The sequence below is a fragment of the Lontra canadensis genome, unplaced genomic scaffold (genome assembly GCF_010015895.1).
Source record: "Lontra canadensis isolate GAN:19392208 unplaced genomic scaffold, GSC_riverotter_1.0 scaffold83, whole genome shotgun sequence".
NCBI lineage: Eukaryota > Metazoa > Chordata > Mammalia > Carnivora > Mustelidae > Lontra > Lontra canadensis.
Window position 1 is genome coordinate 973,254 of NW_022631077.1, and position 25,270 is coordinate 998,523.

The 25,270-nt window shown below is 40.7% G+C and overlaps 1 protein-coding gene across 4 annotated transcripts in view; it reads left to right on the forward strand.

The window, feature by feature from the left end:
- The window catches only part of LYN (LYN proto-oncogene, Src family tyrosine kinase), a 116,948-nt gene that overhangs the window by 32,917 nt on the left and 58,761 nt on the right, over nt 1–25,270 (forward strand). For 2 of the 4 annotated variants that reach the window (XM_032882578.1, XM_032882579.1), the window contains exon 2: nt 22,655–22,791. In XM_032882578.1, coding sequence (XP_032738469.1) covers nt 22,660–22,791 — 132 coding nt within the window. In that variant the 5' untranslated portion in view covers nt 22,655–22,659. The remainder of the gene's footprint in view (nt 1–22,654; nt 22,792–25,270) is intronic. The other 2 variants (XM_032882580.1, XM_032882581.1) reach the window with 1 other exon arrangement.

Sequence of the window (25,270 nt, forward strand, 5' to 3'; positions counted from 1 at the left end):
CCGTCTAACACACCTTGAAGCCGAAAAATCGAATTCTTCATTTCTTACTTGCTTGGTGACAAAATCCAAGAAGAGCCAAGGCCAAGTGAAAAAGAAATATCCGCTAACACAGAACTCATTTTCCTGCCAAATATGTCAGTGTGTGCTGTTAAGTCCAGTAAAGCGATTTAGCAGGTTAATTGAGGGGAGCCCCGTGTGAGCTGGGGACAGGTCTGCAGTCTGGGCCACTTAGATTTCAGTAAAGCACACAGAGGGTAAGAATTGAGGTGGAGATGAGGGGGTTCATTAGAAGTTATCTGGGGTACTGTGAAACTTGGAGTGGCTTTAGTTGTGAGTGGAATCCACACTCAAGAAGACTCCGTAGCAATTTTTATTTAACAATTTTGTTTGTGCCAAAGGTTGCAGGAGGTGTTCTTCGCTTAAGTATGATAATGTCACTATAATCTGGCCCTCCTTGTTTTAGGGGACAGGGAGGGAAAACGGGAAGTAACACATTGTTTACTTGTTTTGGGAGAAGCATTCAACAGATGCTATTTCGTTTAATCCTCACAGCAACCCTTGAAGGAGGAATATTATTTACATTTTATAGATGAGTAAAGTGAAAATGAAGTTTAAAAATTGAGTAACTTGGGGCGCCTGGGAGACTCAGTGGGTTAAAGCCTCTGCCTTCAGCTCAGGTCATGATCCCAGGGTCCTGGGATCAAACCCCGCATTGGGCTTTCTGCTCAGCAGGGAGCCTGCTTCCTCCTCTCTCTCTCTCTGCCTGCCTCTCTGCCTACTTGTGATCTGTCTGTCAAATAAGTAAGTAAAATCTTAAAAAAAAAAAAATTGAGTAACTTGCTGATGTTTATATGGCTATTAATAAATAGAGGAACCAGATTGGACCCAGGTTTCCTCATCCCAAAGCCCTTTGCTACTTCACTTCAGAAAAATTCTTTTTTTAATGGAGAGATTTACAGTCCAAATTCTTTGAATGGTCACAGACTCCCAGTTAATGAGAGCATTTTGGTTGTTTTCACGGTCTAGATAGGTCTGAAATTGGAACAGTTTTGGGGACTAACATTTACTGATCACCTATTAAAAACTAAAAAAAATACGGGTAATTAGTCTTACTTAGAGAACTGCTTCTGATTGGGATTTCTAAGTTCAGCTTTAATTCAGTAAATGGTGTTTTATTGCTCACTCAGTAACTGGGTAGTGGTTCTGTGTGAGTTTGGGTGGTGGAAGCAAGGTGTCTACAACAGAATATGGAGTTTCTGCCCTCAAGGAGTCTCTAGTCTAGCAAGGAGAGCTCTACACACATTGACAGACAGGCAATTTAAGAGTTAGGTAACAATATCAAATAGTACTATAAGAGATGTCTTGGGGCTTGCGCCTAAGTTCCAAACTGGAAGAGGAAGAGAAGGATGTGTTCTGAGGGGATCAGGCAAGATGGGGCGAGAGTTAGGGTTTGGAGGGTACACAGGATTTGCTCGTATGGGTAAGAGCCAAGATGCCAATCAAGGCAGGCTCAGGCTGCCATGCCAATACATACCTGTGTCCATCAGGGAGCCTTCCGTTGGGAGTAACACAGGTGCTGGCAAGGTAGACTGTTGCCAGGCTGCTGGGCGCTGCGTGGCAAATTAAATATTTGAGACTTTATCTTGTTGGCATTGGCAGTGGGGCGGATGGCAGTATTAGAGGTGGTGGTGTACCACCAGTAACTAAACCCACATCTAACATTTGTTGAGTGTTTGTTCTGTGGGGTGCTCTATTCAACAAATGAACATTTATAGAACACTCCCAAGTGCCCAGCCCTGTTCTCTGTTCTGGCAATATGCCAGTGTCCAGAATTAATAAAAATCCCTGCTCTCCTGAGAGGAGAGACAGATGATAAAATAGATCTTGTAATCTGAATTCTTGTAATAATGCTGCAGAGAAACGGAAATGGGGAAGTGGGCAGGGTGGGGATGACTGATAGGACATCGCCATTGTAAAACTGAGCCCTGCAGATATGTATTAACTCATTGAAATGGTGAAATGTTAGAAGGTGGTCTGAGGAACGTTGAATAGAGAGGGACACAAAGATGATGTCATTTGCAAAGATGAGCAGGGAGTAGGGGATGGACTGATGCTGTAGGGACTAGTCAGTTTTCCCTAAAATGCTATGATGTTAGTAATTAACATCATGTAGGTTTTCGTAGAGAAAGAAGACTCATGTAGGAAAAACCCCCGGAATACACAGTTTTTCTGATCCACGCCTTTTCCTAAGCTTTGAAACCAAGCACAATGTATATTGCAAAAGGGACAGGGCTTGGTGGGGAGTTGTTTCTGCTGCATAAAGTGTGACATGGAGGTCACAAAGATGACAGAGGTTCTCAGCCTGGGTGAATAGGATGCACAGAAAAAGGAGATTTCATTAAGGAAAATGGAAATTCAACAGAATATCTGTCATGCTGTTTCCATGATTTGAAAATTTATGAGATTAATTGGGGCATCCTCTGGTGTATTCAAACTAAGAGTCAGTGGCTTCTCCTTATAACGGGGTAGGCAAGATGAAGTTCAGGGTGGTGGGTTCCGGTGCCAAGAGACCTTGCCTCTCCTCCACGGTGCCCTGGCCAGCCGCCCCACCCTCAGCTGTCTTTCTGCCTCGCTGCTCAGCCCGACGCCACCCACCTAGTCTGTCTTAACCCGCCATCTGTTGCTGCTCATGTTTTAAAGATTACTGACCCTGACTGATGGTAATTTTTACATGGCCATCCTAGAGCAGAAGAAACACCCCAGAGTTCCATTTGTTGGGTTGTTGGGTCTAAAGAACTTAATACATATTTGTTGTAACAACTTAGTACCATTTGAAAAAACAGTACACACACTGAAAGCAAAAAATATTATTTTTATGTTACTCTTCAATGAACACAAGTGTGTGCTCATTTAAGATGTGTATACCTGTGTCGTGAAGCCTCTCAAGTTTTGGAAATATATTTGGACACCACCACCCTTACTTTCTGTTCCATGTTTATCTTCATATTTCTGTTCCATGTGATACTTCCTTTTTATCACAGTGACCACAGAAAACCCTGTTTCACACAGATACAAAGTTGTTGAAAGGAATACAGTACAATCTAGTGTTGAAAGTGAGCTACCTTGAGCTATTAGCTCTCCTGGTGTCCAACAGATGTCATTATGTTTCCCTTGAAAATCTGAAGTATCCGCAGGCACCCCTTGAGTTTGCTAATGCACCCTGGGTGCTTTGGCACACAGTTTGAGAACTGTGGTACAGGCCTGTTCTCTAGCATCTCTTTATCTTTTCCCCACCCTTATGACACTTCTTGGCCATATCCATTTTAATTAAGAAAGTAACTTTATTTATTTGTTTTTAAGATTTTATTTATTTGAGAGAGAGAAAGAGAGAGAGAAAGAATGAGAGAGAGAGCATGAGAGGAGAGAGGTCAGTGGGAGAAGCAGACTCCCTGCCGAGCAGGGAGCTCGATGTGGGACTCGATCCTGGGACTTCAGGATCATGACCTGAGCCGAAGGCAGTCGCTTAACCAACTGAGCCACCCAGGTGCCCAAGAAAGTAACTTTAGACCCAGCCATGGCCTCATCTCCTCTTTTTCACTTGCCGACTCCAGGCGTGAGCTTAAAGTCACTCTCTCTAGTCCATTCCTGGTATCTTATACCACACTTGATAAGTCATTGCTTTGTCTTCAAGTTTAGTCCAAGGAATTGTTTCCAATTCTTCCTCACATCTTTTGTAAATAAAATCGTGACCTTGTGACCTCTGGTTTTCTGGCTTAGAATCATGGCTTTGAACCAATTCTTTTAACCATGATTCATAAAAGCCTGGCTTTGAACCATCATACTCTACTGACCACAGGCTCACATGGGTGCCAGGCCATAGGGAAGATGGGCTTCCAGTACCTTTAGCTCTCTTAAAAACATTGAGAGTCCACCACAACGCTATGGGGATGAGTGCCGTTACCAGTCCATTCCTATCTGAGGAAACTGAGGCAGGCTGACATCAAGGCATTGTAGCAGGACAGAACATCACATGGATGTTGCTTGTCTCCCAGGTAATGAGAAAGCCCCAGAGGTCACTCTGGGTGGAGGTAACTAGTACAAATGAGTGGCTCGCCATGTTTGATTTTTAATTTTATAGCTTTATTTTTATAAAAGTAGAACTCTGTAGTGTTTTGTTTTGTTTTTTTTTTTAAAGATTTTATTTATTTGTCAGAGAGAGAGAGAAAGATCAAGCACAAGCCAGGGGAGTGGCAGACAGAGGGAGAAGCACACTCCCTGCTGAGCAAGGAGCCGGATGCGGAACTCCATCCCAGGACCCTGGAATTATGACCTGGGAGCCGAGGGCAGATGCTTAACCGACGGGGCCACCCAGGTGTCCCCACTGTAGCTTTTTTTTTTTTTTTTAATTAAGATGTTTATTTTTCTTTATTTTATTTTTTTTAAAGATTTTATTTATTTATTTGACAGAGAGAGATCACAAGTAGACAGAGAGGCAGGCAGAGAGAGAGAGAGGGAAGCAGGCTCCCTGCCGAGCAGAGAGACCAATGCGGGACTCGATCCCAGGACCCTGCGACCACGACCCGAGCTGAAGGCAGCGGCTTAACCCATTGAGCCACCCAGGCGCCCCTAATTAAGATGTTTATTAATTTATTTTAGAGAGAGAGCACACACGAGTGGGGGTGGAAGAGGGGCAGAGGGAGAGAGAAAATATTAAGCAGACTCCCCACGGAGCACGGAGCCCTATGAGGGGCTCTATCCCACAACCCTGAGATCATGACCTCAACGGAAATCAAAAGTTGATGCTTAACTGACTGCGCCACTCAGGCAACCCAACACTAGCTTTTTGTAGACATTTTGTCAATGGAGAAAGAGAAGATTAAAAACTGACCAACCATAGAAGCGTTAAAGTGTTTTTAGTTCTATTTTAATTTGATTTTAATATTCTTTCCAAACTTTTTTCTACATATGAAATCATAACATATATAACACCAATCTTGCTTTTTAAAAAAGTTACATTATAAACAATTTTTTTTTAGTTTAGGTACATAATTCTTTAGCTATCCTAAAAAAATTCTGAAATCACTATCAAGGTGATACTTGCACATAGTTTGAAAACCAAAATGGCTAAAAAGCTTTAACAAAAAACGCAGACTCCTACCCCTCCTTCCTAACGTCCCCGATCCAGTTTTACTGGATAGATCCAACCATTTTCTTGTCCTCGATTTCAGTGGCTCTGTAATAGTCCCTTAAATGGACCACATCATTTATGTACCTGCTACCTGGCCCATTTTTACTTTTTTTGACTTACTGAACTATCAATTGACAGTGATTCTTCAGGATTACTAATTGCTGATAAAATCCTGTTCACTGTGCAAATGTATATGGGTAAACTCATATCATATGTACATAATTATCATATGTACTTTGCCCTGCCTTTTTTATAAGCCTAACTCAGTTTCACCTTTCATTTATCATCACTGGCCATAGGCATGTTGTTAGGATTCACGGCTTTGTTATTAAACATTATCAGAGCTCCCATCTTTTACCAGTTATTTTCCCAAGTTAATGTAGGAGTTTAGGAATTCAGCTGAGAAGATTTAATGAAATTCTATTGCATTTTACACCATACTTATTAAGCAGGTAACAGCCTGCCCTTGGTAATTGAAAAATTTGGGGTGTTAGGAAGGAGCATAGTATATGGATATGTGCACATTTTCTCAACTAGACTTCCATATTTTAAGGCAATCATCTTTTCAAAATTGAGGATCTGTTTTCTGAAATACTGACTCAAAATGGTACCTATTCTGTTACAATATACTTAACAAATTAATAGATTACTTTTTTTCAGGCAGTTTTAGACTTACAGAGTGGTTTATTGAATGGAAAGTACAGAGACTTTCCCATATAGCACTCACCACTCCCCAGCTTCCCCAAATTATGAACATCTTGCATTTGTGTGGTATGTTTATTACAAATAATGAGCCAATATTGATACATTGTTATTAATGAAAGTCTAGTTTTCATTAGGTTCGTTCTTTGCATTGTGCGTTCTGTGGGTTTTGACCAATATCTAATGACATGTATCCATCATTACAGCACTGTATGGCATAGTTCACTGCCCTAAAAATCCCCTGTGGTCCACCTAGTTATTCCTTCCTCCCTCTTAACTCTGGGTAAGCACTGATCTTCCTATTTCCAGTAAACAGTGCTGTTTTGCCTTTTTCAGAATGTTGTATAGCTGCAATCATGCAATACGTAGCCTTTTCAGATCGGCTTCTTTCGTGTATCAATATGCATTTACCATTTCTCCATGTCTTTTTGTGGTTTGATGGTCCATTTCTTTTAATTTATGAGTAATATTTTCTGCATGGATGTACCATCGTTTCTTTATCCATTCCCACAATGAAGTACTTCCTGGTTGCATCATTCCTGCTTGGCAATTGTGAATAGAGTTGCTTTAAGCATCCATGTGCAATTTCTTGTGTGAACTTAAGTTTTCAATTCATTTGGGTAAATGCAAAGAAGTACAATTATTGAATCATATGTTAAGGGAAAATTTTTAGTTTTGTAAATGGTTGTACCATTTTACATTCCCCCAGCTGTGAGTGAGAGTTCCTGTCACTTTACATCTTCAACAGCATTTGGTGTTGTCAGTGTTTTGGATTTTTGCCATTTGAATAGGTGTGTGCTGGTACATATCATTATTGTTTTAATTTGCAATTCCTTCATGACGTGTGTTGTTCAGCATCTTTTCAGATGCTTATTGACTATATCTGCTTCAGTCGTGTCTATTCAGATCATTTGCACGTTTTTAAATTGGATTTTTTCTTATTATTGAGTTTTAAGAGTTTTTGTAACTTTTGGCTACCAGTTCTTTGTTTGCATTTTGCAAAGATTTCCTCCCAGTCTGTAGTTTGCCTTTTTATTTTCTCCCATGTCTTTTACAGAGCAGAAGTTTTAAATTTAAAGAAATCCAACTTACCATTTTTTTTTCATGGATTGTGTTTTGGGTGTTGTATCTAAAAGTCATCACCAAACCCAAGGACATCTAGATTTTCTCCTGTGTTATCGTCTAAGGAGTCTGATGCTTTTGCATTTTACATTTAGTTCTGTTATTCATGTTGAGCTAATTTTTGTAAAAGATTTAAGATCTGGGTGTAGGTTAATTTCTTTTTCATGCAGATGTCCAGTTGTTCAGCACCATTTTCTGAAAAGGTTCATTTCTCCATTGAATTGTATGTGTCCCTCTGTTAAAGATCAGTTGACCATATATCTGTAGGTCTATTTCTGGACTCTCTATTCTGTTCACAGTAAACTTTTAAAGGAAGTTTTGTGTTAACTTCAGTGAAAATAAAATACATTTTCATAAGAGGGGGGTAGGTAGAATAGGTCATTCTTATTGTTCTAGCTTTATCTCATGAGACTAGTTTCCACTGAAGTACAAAATCAGGCCAGTGATTTTCTTGTAAAAAGTTTCTGGGTTGGTTCCAACAAACTCCACATCTGTGTGTGTATGTCTTTGTCTGTGTGTCTAGGCCGAGTGACAGACATGAACTGCACAAGATTTCTGGGGATGCCCCTGAAGTTTTATAATGGGTTGTTAAACCTGTCTTGCACTGTTGACTAACAAAGCATTTTGATCTACCTCAATCTGTAACAGAAAATATACTTAAGGTCATTGCCAGTAATTAAAACATCTGATTTCCTGTCCATTCAGCTTTCACTGGGGACATTTGGCAATGTCTGGAGACATTTTTGGTTCTCGCCGCTCGTGAGGAGGTGGGGGAAAAGGGTGTTACTAGCTTCTTGGGTAGAGGCCAAGGATGCGGAGAACTGCCCTACAGTGCACAGGACAGACCCCACAACAAATAATTTTCTGGGCTCAAAATGTCAGTAGTGCCGAGGTTGAGAAATTCTGTTGAAGAGTAGCTGATTTATTTATATCCGTGGCATGTTTTCTTTGCATTAACCTCTAGAAAACCTACATTTTTGTAGATTTACTATTGTACCAAAACTTAATGGTGTGCTGTAGCATTCAGCTGCCTTCAGATGTCTTGGGCTTAGTTTCACTTTTTTTCTGATTTCAAAGTAGCCTGAATTATGTTGCATGCATTTACATAAAGCTGCCTTAACTCTGAAAGTGGAATATAAATACGTAATTTTATATAATTTTGAATATATGTGGCAGAATTCTTGATCACAGAAATCTGATGCTAGACACAAAGTTGATGTTTCTACTGCTTCTTAGCTGGTTGTACATACATAATTCAGACTCTGCTTCTCATTTCCTCTTCTGGTCCTTTAAATGACACGTTTGATACATAAGTTTCTATGATACATAAGTTTCCATTAGCTCATCTTGTTTTCAGTGTGTTCCCTTTTATTGTTAAGAGAAACAAAACCAAAAACCCCATTGTTTCAGCAATCCCCTATTGCCTTCCTTTGTGTGAAATTGCTCAACTAAGAGTTATGCAAATCGGGATGAGCCCGGTAAGTGAGGCTTCTTAGTGCACATTGATCCAGGGGAATGTCACCAGTCTCTGTGTATTTGCCATCAGCCACACACTGGTCATAAGAGGATCAGGACCCAGACATTCCCTCTGACCACTCAGCCCCTTGCTTGCTTCCCTATAGCCATACCAGCTTCCTTTTCTGCACCCCACCTCATTCCAGCCACAAGACCTTTGCATGGCCTCCCGCTCCCTTCTCTGAGACCTCCCAACTTTGCTAGAAGTCAAGGAGAAGGGGCATTGCTTCTCCTGTTCACATGGGGGCCTGAGTGGCTGTCACCTCTTGAGACACCTGAGAGAGCCCTTGCTGTCTCTTCAGGGTCCACTTAGGTGCATCTCCTGGACGTTGAGCAGTTTTCTTTATGTCTAGTAAAAATCTTCATGATTGACAGTTTATTTCTGTTTGAATTCTTAGCAAAGACTGTGATTCCAGCTGCAACCTCTCCAAATTCTTTATTCCCACAGATTTTCAGAGTTTGAAAGATCTTAGGCCATGGGTTCAGATTCTCTTGTTTGTTCATCTGTTTATTTCCTATGCTGTACTTTTCATCCCTGTGGCTTGTGCAAATTATAATTGGAATTTTGTACCTGTTAACCTTCTTCACTTATTTTGCCTATCCCCTGACCCCCCTTCTCTGTTAACCACCAGTTTTCTGAATTTATGAGTCTGTATCTGTTTGTTCATTTGTTTTATATTTTAGAATCCAGATGTAAGTGAAGTCATATGGTATTCGTCTTTCTGTCTGACTTACTTCGCTTAACATAATACCTTCTAGGTCCATCTATGCTGTTGCGAATAGCAAGGTCTCATTCTTTTTTATGGCTGAGTAATATTCCTGTGTGTGTGTGTGTGTGTGTGTGTGTGTGTGTGTGTGTACACACCACTTCTTTATCCATTTATCCACTGATGGACATTTCAGTTGCTTTCATATCTTGGCTATTGTAAATAATGAAGCAGTAAACGGAGGGGTGCATGTATCTTTTTGAATTAGTGTTTTCATTTTCTTTGGGTAAATATCCAGAAGAGGAATTGTTGAATCATATGGTATTTCTATTTTAAATTATTTGAGGAATTCCCATACTGTTTTCCACAGAGGCTCCACAAATTTACATTCCACCAATAGTACACAAGCATTCCTTTTTCTCAACATCCTCACCAACACTTGTTATTTCTTGCATTTTTGATTTTAGCCATTCTGACTGGTATAAGGTGATATCTCGTTGGGCTTCTGATTTCCATTCCCCTGATATTATGAGTGATGTTGAGCATCTTTTCATGTGTCTGTTGTTAGCCATCTGGATGTCTTCTTTGGAAAAATGTCTAGTCCCCTGCCCCTTTTTAAATCAGATTGTTTATTTTTTTGGTGTTGAGTTGTAGGAATTCTTTATATATTTTGGATATTAAACCCTCACTGGCTATATCATTTACAAATACTTCTTCCATTCAGTAGGTTGCCTTTTCATTTTGTTGATGATTTCTTTCACTGTACCAAAACTTTTTAGCTTTGTGCAGTCCCAATTGTTTATTTTTGCTTTTGTTTCACTTCCTTGGAAAGACAGAAAAATAATGCTAATTCTGATGTCCAAGAGTTTATTGCCTATGTTTTCTCTTAATTTAGGTCTCTAATTCATTTTGAGTTTATATTTGTGCATGGTGTAGGAAAGGGGTCTGATTTTATTCTTCTGCACATAGCTGTCCAGTTTTCCCAACAGCATTTGTTGAAGAGACTGTATTTTCTTCATTGTATTTTCTTGCCTTCTTTGTCATAGATAAATTGACCATATAAGCATGGGTTTATTTCTGGGCTCTCTGCTCTGTTCCATTGACCTATGTGTATTTTGTTTTAAATTTCTAAAAAATGTTTTCCATTTTTGTACAAGTTTATATATGTACATATATTACATATTATAGATGTATAATAAAAATATAAAAATACACATATATGTATAATAAAAATGCATTGGGTGTGTATATATAATTATATGTATATAATTTATATAAAACAGAAACAGCTTTAAAAATTTTTGAATAAGGGTAACTGAATACATGACCTAAGGTCCTTCAAACTCATATATATGTATATATATTCGGAAAATCATATTTTTTGTGTGTGTGTGTGTGTATGTATATAAAATTTAAAACTTGGAAAGGCAAAACCAAAAATGCTTGCAGTCCTATCATTGGGAACATTGTGATATTTTAGGGTATTTCTTCCTAGACATTTTTCTGCTCAATTTCCACCAACAAAAATGCTGTCATGCTGTATATATGTGAATATCTTTTTTTTAAAGATTTATTTATTTGAGAGAGAGAGAGAGTGCGCACAGAGGAGAGGGAGAGGCAGAAAGAGTCTTTTTTTTTTTTTTAAGATTTTTATTTATTTGACAGAGAGAGATCACAAATAGGCAGAGAGGCAGGCAGAGAGAGAGGGGAGCAAGCAGGTTCCCTGGCAAGCAAAGAGCCCGATGCAGGACTCAATCCCAGGAGCTTGGGATCATGACCTGAGCTGAAGGCAGAGGCTTTAATCCACTGAGCCACCCAGAGACCCCGGAGAGAGAGAGAGTCTTAAGCAGACTCCAAGCTGGGCTCAGAATCCGAGACAAGGCTAGAATGACCTGAGCCAGAGTCAGGCTCTTAACCAACTGCACCGCCCACCACCCAAGTGCACCGTAATGTGAATATCTTTTTGTCTTTCTCTCTCTCTCTGCCTATACACACACACACACATTATTTTAATAACTATATAGTATTCTTTTGTGTTAATGTATCATCTTCTAGGTCAGTTTTCCAAAATTCAGTTGCCTAAAGGCCAGTCTGATATACTTATCAGATTTTCCAATTTACCAGAAGACTTGTTTTTTTAACTTCTCGAATATTATGTCCATTTTTAAAAAAAAGTATATTCACTTTTTAATGTTTCTCTTGCTAGTTTTCAAATGGCATATTTACCTTGTTGTTTCTGTACTTAAAAGAATAAAATTTTATTTTAAGCTTAAATTTAAATTTAGAAGCATTCGTAAGAAATTACAAGTGACCAAAACATTCCCACCACATATGACATGCTAACGCTGTAGTTTCTAAAAAGAAATGAGGATGTGTTGACCCAGAAACTGTTTGCAAAACCATTTGACACAGAAGGATAACACTGGCCTGAGATGTGGAAGGAAAAGTGAGGATGTGTAGAGGAATTTCTAGGCGGAAGCAGGAGATTTGCACCTCAGATGTAACAAAAACATGTCACCAGGGTTGATGAATTTTTAGAAATTAGTTTAAAATCCTAAAAATGTAAGGATGAGTAAAGTAAGGAATGAACTAGGAAACTAAAGAAACAACCATATCTCAGAAGACACTTAAGCTACTTGTTAAAATTTGAACAATTATGTCTATAAATATTTTCATTTTAATCTCAAAAAGAAAAAGCTCATTTTAAATATAAATTTAATACCAACATATTAAACATAAAAGTGATAATAATTCCTTATCATCAAGTAACCAGTAAATGATCTAGTTTATCCAGTTATCTTAGAGTTATTTTTAATAATTAAGCTACTTATTACTATCAACTAATGTTAACATAGTCCTAAGAAGATTCAACAGTCTTGTTTTTAAAAAGAGAACATTTTGAGGTGCCTGGGTGGCTCAGTCGGTTAAGCATCCAACTTTTGATTTCAGCTCAGGTCATGATCTCAGGGTTGTGAGATTGAGCCCCAAGTCAGGGTCTGCGCTGGGCATGAAGCCTGCTGAACATTCTCTTTCCTTCTTCCTCTGCCCCTCTCCTCCTTAAAAAAAAAAAAGAACATTTCTTAAAAGGCATCAGAGATGGAACACCTGGGTGGCTCAGTGGGTTAAGCCTCTGCCTTGGGCTCAGGTCTTGGTCTCAATGTCCTGGGATCGAGCCCATCCAGCTCTCTGCTCAGCAGGGAGCCTGATTCCCCCTCTCCCTCTGCCTGCCTCTCTGCTTCTTGTGATCTCTCTCTCTCTCTCTGTCAAATAAATAAATAAATTTTTTTTTAAAAGGCATCATAGAAGGGGCGCCTGGGTGGCTCAGAGGGTTAAAGCCTCTGCCTTCGGCTCAGGTCATGATCCCAGAGTCCTGGGATCGAGCCCCGCATCGGGCTCTCTCCTTGGTGGGGAGCCTGTTTCCTCTTCTCTCTCTCTGCCTGCCTCTCTGCCTACTTGTGATCTCTCTCTGTCGAATAAATAAAATCTTTAAATAAATAAATAAATAAATAAATAAATAAAAGGCATCATAGAAACTTTCAAAAGCTTTTAAAACAATTACGTTTGATAAGAATTGTTACATCCTTAAGCTATTAAACCACTTCAACTAATACACAGTTGTAAACATAAGCAGTCCCACAATAAATACCTTTTTCTACAGAGCTTTGTGTAACTGACCAGTTATTTTTGTAGAAACAATGTATTGCTAGAAGTGAAATGTTAAGAAGTGCACACATGTTAAAGGACTTTAATATGTATTGTCAAGTTAAAGATAGTGTCACTTACTCTCTCATGCCAAGCTCAACCATTTCATTTTATGGTGAGGAAATTAGAGCCAAGAGAAGAAAGTGGTTTTGTCCATAATTATAGGACTGTCGTGCTGGACCTAGAAGCCCTGCTTCCCAATTCCTAATTTGCTGCATCTGTCATTATCCACTGCCCTTTTCCAAGCAGGAGTCAAATTACCCTTCAACTTCTGTGCTCTACATTCCAAACGGTCAGGTATTTGAACCCTCACCTACCTCTTAATTGTCTTTTACGGACTCACTGTAATAAAATCCATGACTAAAACTGTACTGGCTTATTAGGGTGCTGATAAATGCAGTCAGTTTGCTCTTTTTATGCATCATTATTTCAGAATATCTCAGTATCGGCTTAGCATTAGTTATGCTACCATTCCTGTTACAGCCAAGCACATAGTACCCAGGTCTTCCTGCTATTATGCATATGTCCTACAGCATATAATAGAGGAAAAAAAAAATGCTTTCAAACCAGGTAAAGACATTGGCAAACACAAGGTAAATTAAAATGTATCAGATTCATCTGATCATATCACAAAAACAAAATGTAATGAGGAGGAAGCCAGCCTTACTGCACTACATCTCTCTGAGGGGTGGGGGGAGGGAGCATATTTTTGAATTAATTTTTTATTCATATACATGCCATAAATTCATGCTTTCAAAGTGTACAGTTCAGTGGGTTTTAGTGTACTCACACGGTTGTAACGCCATCACCACTCTCTAATTCCACAATCCTCTGCATCTCGTGTGGAGCGTGCTTGCAGAATGTACACACTGCAATTCAGCTGTGCAAAAGCAAAGGTGAAAAAAACTTTCACATTCTTCTAACTATCTCTCTTCATCCCTCTGAATAGCGGCAGGTGGGAAAACAGCCTTAAGTTTGCCAACAGGGTTTGAATTTTTTCCCATTTAATCTTTTTTCCATCATGCCACCGCTTCTTTAACCTAGGAGCTTCGTCCTTCACGTGTCTTCTGCTCCCCTCTAAGATGGTACCTAAGTAGATAAAGGGATTCTGTTGTGCTGTTTGCAGAGAAAAAGCCACACATTCTCTCCATGTTCTTTATATGTCTGCTGACATATGACTGGGCACTGCTGATTGTGGGGAGTGTTACCCTAACAGCGCCCCCAAAGCCAATGGATCGTATCAGGACACTTGGAAAGTTCCAGAGGCCCCGTATACCTTGAATAGGCTGAGTGAGGGGAGCCTGGAGACAGCCGCCCTGTTTGCTTTACTCCATGTGAGGTGGGAAGCAAAGAGGGAGGCAGCGACTCTTTGAGATTTATCTATAGCCTCCTGCTGGCTGGGTCTAGGTGTGTGGACCTAAAACTAGTAAATAAATGTTCTTCAAGCCACTTCCCACCCCACCCTCACTTTCCCAATTGACACTTCCTATTCAACATTGTTGGGGGTGGCACCCTTGGACACACATTCTATCCATTCATGCTCTTTCTAATGCTCCTTCGGGCTCCTCTTGGTCACATTTTCTAACTCAAGAAGTACTTGTAAAGCACACCACCCTCCCTTCTAGGGGGCACCCAACCTTCCTCTCAGACTAGAGATGATATCCGTACCATAGAGGAGTCCCAGAATCTGAGTTGTCAAGGATTTGCTCTTAATATGGAACCCAGAGGAACACCAGGAGCTAGGATTACCAGATACCAAAATGACATTGACTTAATTGCCCCCAAGATACTGTTCCTGTTACATATGGTATTTAAACCTTAGGGACATCATGTTGGAAGCTGGTCAAAGCCAGGGTCTGGACCCAGGTGGACCTGGGTTATCAGCTTACTAACTGTGTCCACAATGGTTTTCTGGGAGATTTCACAGAAGAAGAAGACCAAGAACATTTGAAAATGATTACCATGACATACACAGGAGAGAAATCTTAGTTGTCTAAGTAAAGAGAGCCTGGCAATACCCTTTTCAGTTTTATCTTTTTCAAAAAAAAAAAAATATTTAGGAAATTGGGCAAAAGAAAAGAAAGTCACTTAAGGCAGGAACCGAGGGAATTGATTGTGGAGTTTAGTTCTAGAGTTTTCTCCTTCTCTGCTGTCCTGAGGCTGCTTCTGAGGCTTCTCAGACACCTTTCCTCTCTGATAGGTTATTTGGAGAAACATTGCAACTCTTCCGTACTAGACTTGCTTCTCTGAGGTCTCTTTCTTGAAAGTAAAGAAAGAAGGAAAACAATCAAAGGGTGTCAAACAGTCTTCTATTTGGGCAGTCAAAGTAAGGTTCTTAAGTTAACTAGCTGGTCTTGGAATGCAAGCATGAGGTGTGGACATTGTTTTAGGGATACATTCCTCTGAAGGACCCTTGAATCAAACTCAGCCTACTTTGGAAGCTCAAGATCACTTTTGTTTGGGATTGTTACCACCCATCTCTAAGTCCTTGGGACTTCCTTTCCCTTGCTCCTGTTTTTCTAAGCTCCCTAATTCCGAGATAAAACTCACTCCATGGAGAGGTTGCAAAGCTTTGGGTGAGTAAAGAAATGCAGCTTTGGGAATGCTTGGGTGGCTCAGTTGGTTATGTGTCCGCTTTCAGCTCAGGTCATGATCCCAGGGTCCTGGGATGGAGCATGCATAGGGCTCCTTGCTCAGCAGGGAGTCTGCTTCTCCCTCTGCCTGCTGCTCACCCTGCTTGTACACTCTCTGACAAATAAATAAATATAATCTTAAAAAAAAAGAAGAAGAAGAAGAAGCTGATGGATCAAGTTTCACTTTTACCTAAGACCTTTGATAACCTGGCACAGGTTCACATCAGGGCTTGCTTATCTTATCTGGGCAATGCCAGGGCCAAAGTAAGTAATTACATGTTCTTCTCTTTTTTCCCCACCCACATAGATACTTCCAGTAACTCCAGAAGGAACACTTGATATTGCAAGGTCAGGCAAAAAGTCGCTAACAAGAGGAAGATTTCAGAGCTCCCAGTGAGTCTTTGGATGAGTAATTGGCTTGTTGCCGGCAAACTCAATGCAAATTGAAGCCGTCAGTTTGGGAAGTGGTGGTGACATTCAATGCCAAAAAAAAGTTTCTAGTTTCTTTTTGGTGGCTGCTAGAATAAAGAGAAAATTTACAAGTCATAAGAAGAACCAAATATGATACCAACACAGTTTCTTTGTAGCATTTTGTAAAGGCTAGAAATTGAGGTTCTGAGAGGTTAAATTCTAGTAACTTTGTTTTTAAATTTTAAGATCTATGATTGTGTGGAATTGTCAACACATGGATTCAGCTTTCATAGGGGGAGGATGCATACGGTGGGATGTAATACTTTTCAAGCTTAGGAAATCTATGACAAAGTATTACCCAAAATGTATGTAATATAGGAACTCAGGAACCTCTCTCACTGCACAGCTTCCCACCCCCATTTCAGTTACAGAGTAATGCATACATTCACATTCAGGTCATCCTGCAATACCAAAGTATACAACAGAGTAGCAAGTGCCTGCCCAGAAGTGAGGAGGGAGGGTGGGGGGTTGGGGGGGATGGAAGAAAACTTCCCTTTAGATGGTCCAAGTGGCCTGGGTGCCCCCCTGAGGGTGGGATGGGAGATGTGCTCCTACTATTCTCTCTTTGGGTGGGATGGGGTTATACGTGTTCTTCTCAACAATGGGAGTGTTTCTCTTGCAATGTTGGAGGGAAAACTAGTACTTAGACTTCGTTTATTTATGTGTTTAACAAACATGTATATAGCTCTTACTGTGTGCTGTTTAAAGCGTACTTTTAAGCACTTTACAAATATCAGCTAATTTAATTCATTTAATCATCATAACAATGCAACAAGCCAGACAAGGTCATCTCCATTGTTCAGAAGGATATTGAGAGAGGGAGAGGTTTGGCAATTTGCCAAAGATCATACAGTTAATTATTAATGGACCCAGGATTTGAGGTCTATAGTCCTTACTCCAAAATACGTTGTAAATTGTAGTGTCTTCCTTAACAGTTTTTAAGAGAAAATTTCTGTATAGGATCTTGTGGCTTATAAGTGGATTTTAGAACCTAACCACCAGGGTGGTGGGAATCCTGTCTTTTTCTGTGGATATGTGGATTGCTTTCATGTGGATATGTGTGTGTAACTATGTATATGTGCATTTTTCCAGACAATAATGATTAATGGTCAAGAATGCCCAAATGATACAAATCTCTTTTTAATTCACCCTGGTCTCGGAATAGAATATGTCAGTTTGATCCAATCTAATGAACTTTCCCCTATTTATGGATGTCTAGATTGTCTCTCTGTGTAATACAAATAACATTCATGTGAACATCCTTGTGCCCTATTCAAGTGTATCTCAAGAACAAAACCTTGAAAACTCCTTACCATAAAACAAATAAACTAAACCTCAATCGCATGAAGTGATGAATGTGTTAGCTAACTTTACTGTGGCCAGCACTTCACAATACACAGTTTACGAAATCATGTCTTGTACCTTAAACTTACACAAAGGCATGTGTCAGTTTTATCTCCATAAAGCTGGAGGGGGAAAAAAGAACAAATCGATCCCCGGAAGTAGAAGTCTGAATGGACTCTTCCTCCTTTTTTGAGCACGTGGGTAATTGTAAGGCTTTATCGGATCTGACCACAGGCAGCCGGGGTGATGAATGAAGACTCATACTTAGTCTTTTCTCCAAAATCTTTTTTTTTTTTTAATTAAGGATTTTGGTATTCTAAGGCCCTTCTGTGAGGATAAGCCACCCAGTGGATATTTGTTCCAGTGACCAACAGACATTTTTGGGCAAGAAAAGTTACCTGCCTCCCATTTCCTGGATGTGTGGGTGGAAGTCCCTTTGTGAGCGAATGGTTGCCCAACTGTTTGTGTCTCTTCAGGCGGTGTATTGGAGCTCATGAAATGAATATCCCAGGACTGTATTTGCATGTCAAACCCCCTGTTATTATCGTTATTCAATGAAGATCTCCACATGGGAAATGTGCCTTCATTCACTGCTAAAAAAAACTGAAGATCTTGCCATAGGACTTGAAGATATTTACATCTGAAGGACTTGATGTAAAGCCCGTCATAAGAAACCTTAAGCATTTGTGCCGGGGCCTTGCCCTCCTCTGACAAGTTCGGGTCCACTTCCTCTTCCCTTCATGAAAGCACCGTCACCCACCCTGCACTCTAGCTGTTCCTGACAGGAAACCTATTCTAGCAAATCTGGTGCCCACCATGTTACCCCATCTCCATTCCCTTCTTTTCCTGGGCTCAGTTTTTTCTGTTTTCATTTTTAAAAAACTCATTATTGTCCTTTTTTGGTGAAAGCATTTCAAGTCCTTTTGAGAAAGAAGCAAGCCACAAAAATAACCCCTTCATTGAGCATCGTTAATACACAGATAAAGCACAAGTTTCAAAATAGCCACCATATAGCAAAATGGAGGGTGGAGCATGGACTTTGAGCTAAAGCTGTGTGTGTCCCAGAGCCAGCATTCCCCAGTGCTGTGGCTTGAGAACTGGTCATATGACCTCTGTAGGCCTCAGTGTACTCCTCTGTAGAGTGGGGTTAGTAATACCTGAGTCAGAGGGTTTCTTCAAGTCATAAATGAAGTGCTTAGAAAATGATTAATGTCTAATTAAAAAATACTAAGTGGTGAGTCATTGTACATTGTAGCTCATATCATTTGCAAAGGTGTAACCACTTTCTTGTTTTTTGTTGGGGGTGCATTTTCTTTCTGGTACCTTCCCAGAGTAGAAGGCATTGGTAAACCTGGTCTGAGTTCATCCCCGTGTCACAGCAAGGAGCTCTGTGAGCTTTCTTGCTGTATTGTGAGCAACTGTAGGGCCCCAACCCAGAGCTCCCTGCTGGGTGGGCAGTCAGCAGAGGGTGGCTCAGCCTGAGCAACCAAGGACGGTTTCTCCATGTGGAGTTGTGTTGTAATTATTTCCGTCTATGGCCCATGCATTCGTTCTCAGAGATCCATGGTGGTGGGGAAGGGGAAATATGAAATAAGCATAAAGAAATGATAATCCATGGACTGTCTCCACCCCTCACACATCTACCTGCTTTCTATTTCTGTCCTTCGTCTTCTTCCCAGGGACCCTGCCCTTGGACAGTGACCACTGTCTCTTTTTTTAGTTCTCTCAGAGGTCTGCGTCGCAGATGTCCCCATCCAGTTCTCTTCTCCCCTCTTGCTCTTACAGAGTTCTCTCTGGGAAGGAGTGATCTCATTGTATCATTTCCCTGGGTAACAAACTCTCCACGGCTTCCTACTGAAATAAAGTCTGCACTCCTTGGCATGATCTAGAAATAACACCCCTCAGAGTACTTTTCTTACCTCATCCCCTGTGTCCCTGTGTACCCGTGCACGCGCATATACACACACACGCACACTGCAGGGGTTTCTAACATTTTGAACAATTTTATGAAAAAAGTAGTATATTTCTTTATTTTCTCCCCACTCCAACATTTTATTTTGAAAATAACAAAGCCCCGGTTGGGGTGGGGGGCAGAGATGAAAGAACATCCTCACCTAGATTCACTGATTTTTTTTTTTTTATTCACTGATTTTTTTAATGTTATGCCACTTTTGTCTCCCCACTCCCTTGTCTTTTTCATCTTTGGCCAAAGTGTTGTAACTGGCAGACACCATGAGACTCCATCCATGCACACGACTGTAGGCATCTCCTAAAATAAGGACATTCTTCTGTATAACCACAGTGCTATCTATCATCATATCACCTATGAAACCCAGCAATTCCCTAACACCATGTTCAAATATATTCAGATGTCCCCAATTATCCCAACTTGTGTCCTCCTCTACCCCCACCCCACCCCCATCCAGGATTCATTCAAGGTTCGCCCATTGCGTTTCTTTAATCTCTTAATTTTGAATAGTTCTGTCCTAACCCCCAACCCCCTTTTCAAAGTATCCAGACTAGTTACACATTATGGGCTTGTCTGATGATTTTGTTCCTCTGACCTCTGTGTTTCCTATAAACTAGAAGTTAGTTCTAGAGGTTTCTGTGTCTTTTAAAACAACTAAGGTGGGTTTCACCGCCTTTCCTTTTTCTTGTCCACGTTTTGCAAGGGGGGCTCAGGATGAGCGTGTGGGAAGGCGGAGGGCAGCGGCCAGAGCAGGTCCATCCCTTCATTCTCGCCCCGCATGTCCCCTGAGCACCTGCTCTCCGTGGGCGCTATGCAGTTGCTGGGAATACTGCCCAGAAGAAACAGGCTGGGGGTTTCCCCGTCTGCCTCAATTCTGGTAGGGACTGACCAGGAATTAGCCAAAATGTTATGGGATGTCGGTCACAATTAGAAAAAGAAGAGTGAAAAGCCTGCAGCATGGGCAGAGGGGTGATCTTTTCAGTAGGATCCTTAGTGAAGACCAGTCTGGGCAAATAACATTGTATCTAGATGAGGGTGGGAGAGAGGGACAGAGATGCAGAGACAGAGAGACACTGAGAGGGAAAGAGGGAGAGAGAGACAGGAAGAGACAGAGACACAGAGAGAGACAGAGAGATGGAGACAAAGAAAGAGAGATAAGGAGTGTGCTCTGCAGTGGAGCAGCTGGCCAGGCAACAAGAGAGTGAACCCCCAGAGTGGGGGTGCATCAGTGTGAGGGGGAGGCAGGGTACTGTGAAGACCAAAGAGCAGTGGCAGTCAGGTGGACCCTCCAGGGCCTCCTCTTGGAGCCGGCTGTGCGCTCAGCAGCGAGTTCCATTTTCCCTTCTTGAACAGCAGCATCTTATTGAATGATCAGTGAAACACAGCTGTTTGGGGAGTGGGTGGGGGTTGAGACTAGTGAAAAAGAGCTTGTCTGTTTAGTTACAGATCAGCTCTAAAGCCCATCTCGCTTCTTTACAGATCAACTTAAAGCCCTTCTCCATTGCAGAAACTTTAGCCTATTTAAAAAAAAAAAAAAAAAGCTGTTTTGAATCAAAGAAGTACTTGCTTCCCCTTTATTTTGGGAACTGCAGCTTGCTAGTTTCGGAAAGAGGTGTGACTGTCGTTTAGAGGCAGCGTATCTCCGTGATGAGAAGATAAACAAGTTGAAGGCTGCAGGCCCACTGGAATCCTGCAGGACAAGGTGCAGAATCCAGCTGTGGCCTGTGGTTGACAGTTTGACAGTTTGGAGATCTTGAGGTTTCCTAGAACAATTCCTCCTCCGGGAGTTATTTCTTGATTCCCACCACCGCATCCCCAAACTCCAAATCATCTCTCCCTCCTCTAAAGTTCTAAGCAGTGGTCCCCCAGTGGCAGTGCTTTGGAATTCCACAGATTACGCCCCTCCCAGGGGGAGGGGACATGATTGGGCCCCAAGGAATTAACTGGTATGCATCCAGGAAATATGTTGAGTTTGGTGATCCTGGTGTTCCTTCAGCTTTTAGAACCACTGCCTTGCGAGATCTTCTAATGGAGCTCAAACAGATTTTTTGTTTTTAATGTATAGATTTAACCATGAGACTATGCTGTAAGGCAAGATTCATAACCTGATTTTAGTTTTTAAATTCATCTCTTTAGTCCCCAGAGGGCTTGGTGCAGTGCTCTACGCATCCTAGTATTAACCGGAGAAACAAATAAAGGAGTTTAACATTCCGAAGCACGGTTATGTTGTTCTGCCCCGGTCAGGCGCCAGCCGGTCAGGCGCCAGCCCCTGCTGTCCACGGTTCTTCCTCTGGGGTATTAGGCACAGTCACGGTGTGCTGATGCCTTCATTTGTGCCTCTAGCTCCACCATCTCTCCCGGTTTCCACAGTCACATACCTTACTGGGAAGCCCACAGGAGCTGATCAGCTGAATGTTCCTCCAGGCATCGTCTCTCCCACATCAGCATCTCCTCATTTATTTCCAGTCTTGGTGGAGGGCCACTACCATTTTCCTAGGCCCCAAGCCACATTCATTTGGAGGCAGGTTCTGCGCCATCTAGCTCTTGATTAGTCATGCTTGCCTTTGACGCCTCAGCCCCCTCACTTGATCTTGTCCATTGTGTCCTCGTGAAATGACAAAGTAAGAAAAACAGCTCCCCAGCATGGCACACAAGGTGTGCTTCTGTTTGCATCCCAGCTCCTGGCCTTCCCTAGCTGCTCCGGGTTTCTCATCATAGACCTAGTTCCCTGAAGGGATCAGCTTGAACCTGTTCCCCAAAGAAGTGAGATGAACCAGTTCCCTATAGGCCTGTGATGAACTAGTTCCCTGAATGAGCCTTCTTATCTCTGGATCAGTATTTTGCATATGAAGTTCCTCCTTCCTGGAATCCCTTTACTGCCTCTGCCCAGGATTGACATCCCTCCTTTTGTGACTTACAGAGATTTTCTTGGGGACATTTCCCCTCACTACCTCTTTTTCCACTTGCCTGAGTTAGGTACTCTTTCCTAGGCCCTGTGCATCCTTTGTCATTGACTCTACTATAATTTTAATTCTCGAATCTCTGTCACGAGAATAGGAGCATCTTTAGGGTGTGAATGATGTCTTCTGACATAAGATTGGTGCTCAATTAATAGTTGTTGAATGAATGAATGAACAAGCAAATGGGTATGTGAACTGTATTCACATTTGAGTTTGTTAAGCTATCTATAATAAAAAAATAAAAATGTATTGTTTTTATTCTTCGTGAATGGAGATATTTTGGCCGCTTGAAGCCATTTCTAAAATGGTAAAACAATGTCATTGCCTTTATATTCCCACAGGAAATATGGGATGTATAAAATCAAAAAGGAAAGACAATCTGAATGACGATGGAATAGATTTGAAGACTCAACCAGTACGTAATACTGACCGAACTATTTATGTGAGAGATCCAACGTCCAATAAACAGCAAAGGCCAGTAAGTAGATAGTCTCAGGAAGAATTCCCACAGCAGGATCAACGCATGGCTGCTTAATTTAAACACCAAATCTGTAACATGTGCATGCAAAAAAATCACATCCATTACTTGGGCCTCAAATAATTTTTGATTTGCTTTATAACTTAATCTTTTAAAGAGTTTGTAAACATTTTAGAGATTTTACCAGACCACTTGTTGTACAATTAATGGCCTTTGATCACCTTCTCATGTGTAAAGAAAATAATCTTTCATATCACTGGTGCAAAGACCCAGTTTATATATATAGATATATAAAGATAAATTGATCTATTTGAACTTCTGTGACTTAGGATAGGTAGTGAGATAAATATAAAGATATTTTATATATAAAGTTAAATTGATCTGTCTATCCGAACTTCTGTGACTTAGGATAGGTAGTGAGATTAGCGCAGTGGTCTGGAGGCAAAGGAAATTTTGGATTTGAGTCAGAAGCTAAAATAAATGCTGATATGCCCCTTGTAGTGTATCATATTTTATCCCATATCTTGTCATTCTTCAGTTAACTCCAAACAGTAGATTCTGAAGTTGTCATGACTTATTATAGAGAATTAAATGATTAAAAAAGTACACAGCTAATTCTGCCCCCTAACCTTGGACAAATATCTGTACCAGAAATTTCATATGAGTGATGTGCTATTCGATGCAGTTGGGAACTGCTTGGCCAAGGAAGACCTAATACTCTAATTTCATGGAGAAGAGGACCAGAGCTTTGGATAGTTGCTACGTTAAATGCACTTTACTTCCGATCTTTTATCCTTCCCATCCCATATATATATACATATATATATGTATGTATGTATGTATATATGATATATATGTACATATATATATATGTACACACACACACACACACACACACACACATATATAGTCCCAATGCCTTTATTAAGAATTTTTATAGTATCCTGGAGGTTTGATGTCTGTCAAAGTCTCATGCCATTGCTGAAATTGAGAAGTTACTATTGGCATTCTCAAACAGTGGAGATGAAGAGTGAATATATTATTGCTGTTAATTATTGTACATGATGTTTCTAGATAGATAAATTAATGTTATATAGAAAGAAACTCAAAAGGTATAAGACTATCACTTTAATAATTTAGTGATATACATATAAATATAGTATTTAATAACATTATATAAACCAGTATAAGTATAGGACTATATTACATAAAAATGCTTAATAGAAAAGAAAACGAATGAAAGAATTGGAGTCACAGGTAGTTTCCTCATTATAGACTTGATGAGCTCTCATGAAAAGAATCTGGCTTTTCCTGATATCACATGCTAGGTATTTTACTTGCTTAGAACCCAAGTTCTCTTTATGAAATGATCAACGAAGATGCCTTGATTCAGAAAAACAAAGGCAAATCACATAAACGTGCCATTTTTCCTCCTCCTAAGAGTGAAAGAGGTTAAACATGGGGTTGGAAGGTGAAGTAGTAAACAGGTTTGCAATATGACAATTCCCTCCTGGATTCTGTCTGTTAGTCTGTGCCTTCTCTGGCTGCCCTTGTTTCCTGAGCCCGGAGGGTTGCCTTATCCCATGGCCATAGATAACAGTCCAAGGTGTGGCCAGATGTGCCAAAATTGGATGCCCTGGCTCCGTGACAGAAGAACTGTGATGGTGAGGTGGAATTGATGAAATTCAGCAACGCCTCGAGGAAAAGACATTTTAAGGAAAGAGTTAAATGGCAGATGAATTGGCCTATATGTGTTTTGGTCTTCTAGAAAGTCTATTAAAACATTTATAAATTAAGGACTCTTTGATATTTGACAATCAGCTTGCTGCTTTCAAAGTGATTTAATTAGTTTCTCATCTTCTGATTATTTCCATTAAACATTTATAATTGATCATGCAATCCTAATTATGGAAATCCCCATGATTAAAAAATCAGTGTAGGACTTCTTAAAGTAAGTATTCAAGGATAACACGGACCCCCAATTTTCAGATAGCAGGACACAAAGTAATGTTCCCTCCCCCACTGGCCCAGCCTCAAATTGGAGATTTTATGGGCTTTCACCCGAAATTTAAATTAAAAAAAATTTTAAATTTCAGTGCAAAGGTCCATTCCTTTGAGCCACTGAATCAAAGGGAAAAGTTGCATGATTTGTGGATATAGGCCTTGGACAGTACTTTCCTGAGAAAGGGCCCACGAGGTCTTATCCTCCTCATGGTCACTGAGAGAAAAAGGAATTTCATTTGAAAGGTCATTGAGGTGGCCTTTTGTCCCACAGACCCTTCTTGCTAATCCACCTCAAAGCTGAAGTAACGGGACGCCATCTGTCCCATGACAGGAGCAGGGTCAGCCTTAGGAAACCTGGATCCGTTAGGACCTGTTCTCAGGGTCTAGTGACAGAGCCCTGACTCGTTTTCTGAACAAGTCTGGGAAACACGGAGATCAGCAGTTCTGGCCAAAGTCCTACCAAGCCAGCAGGGGC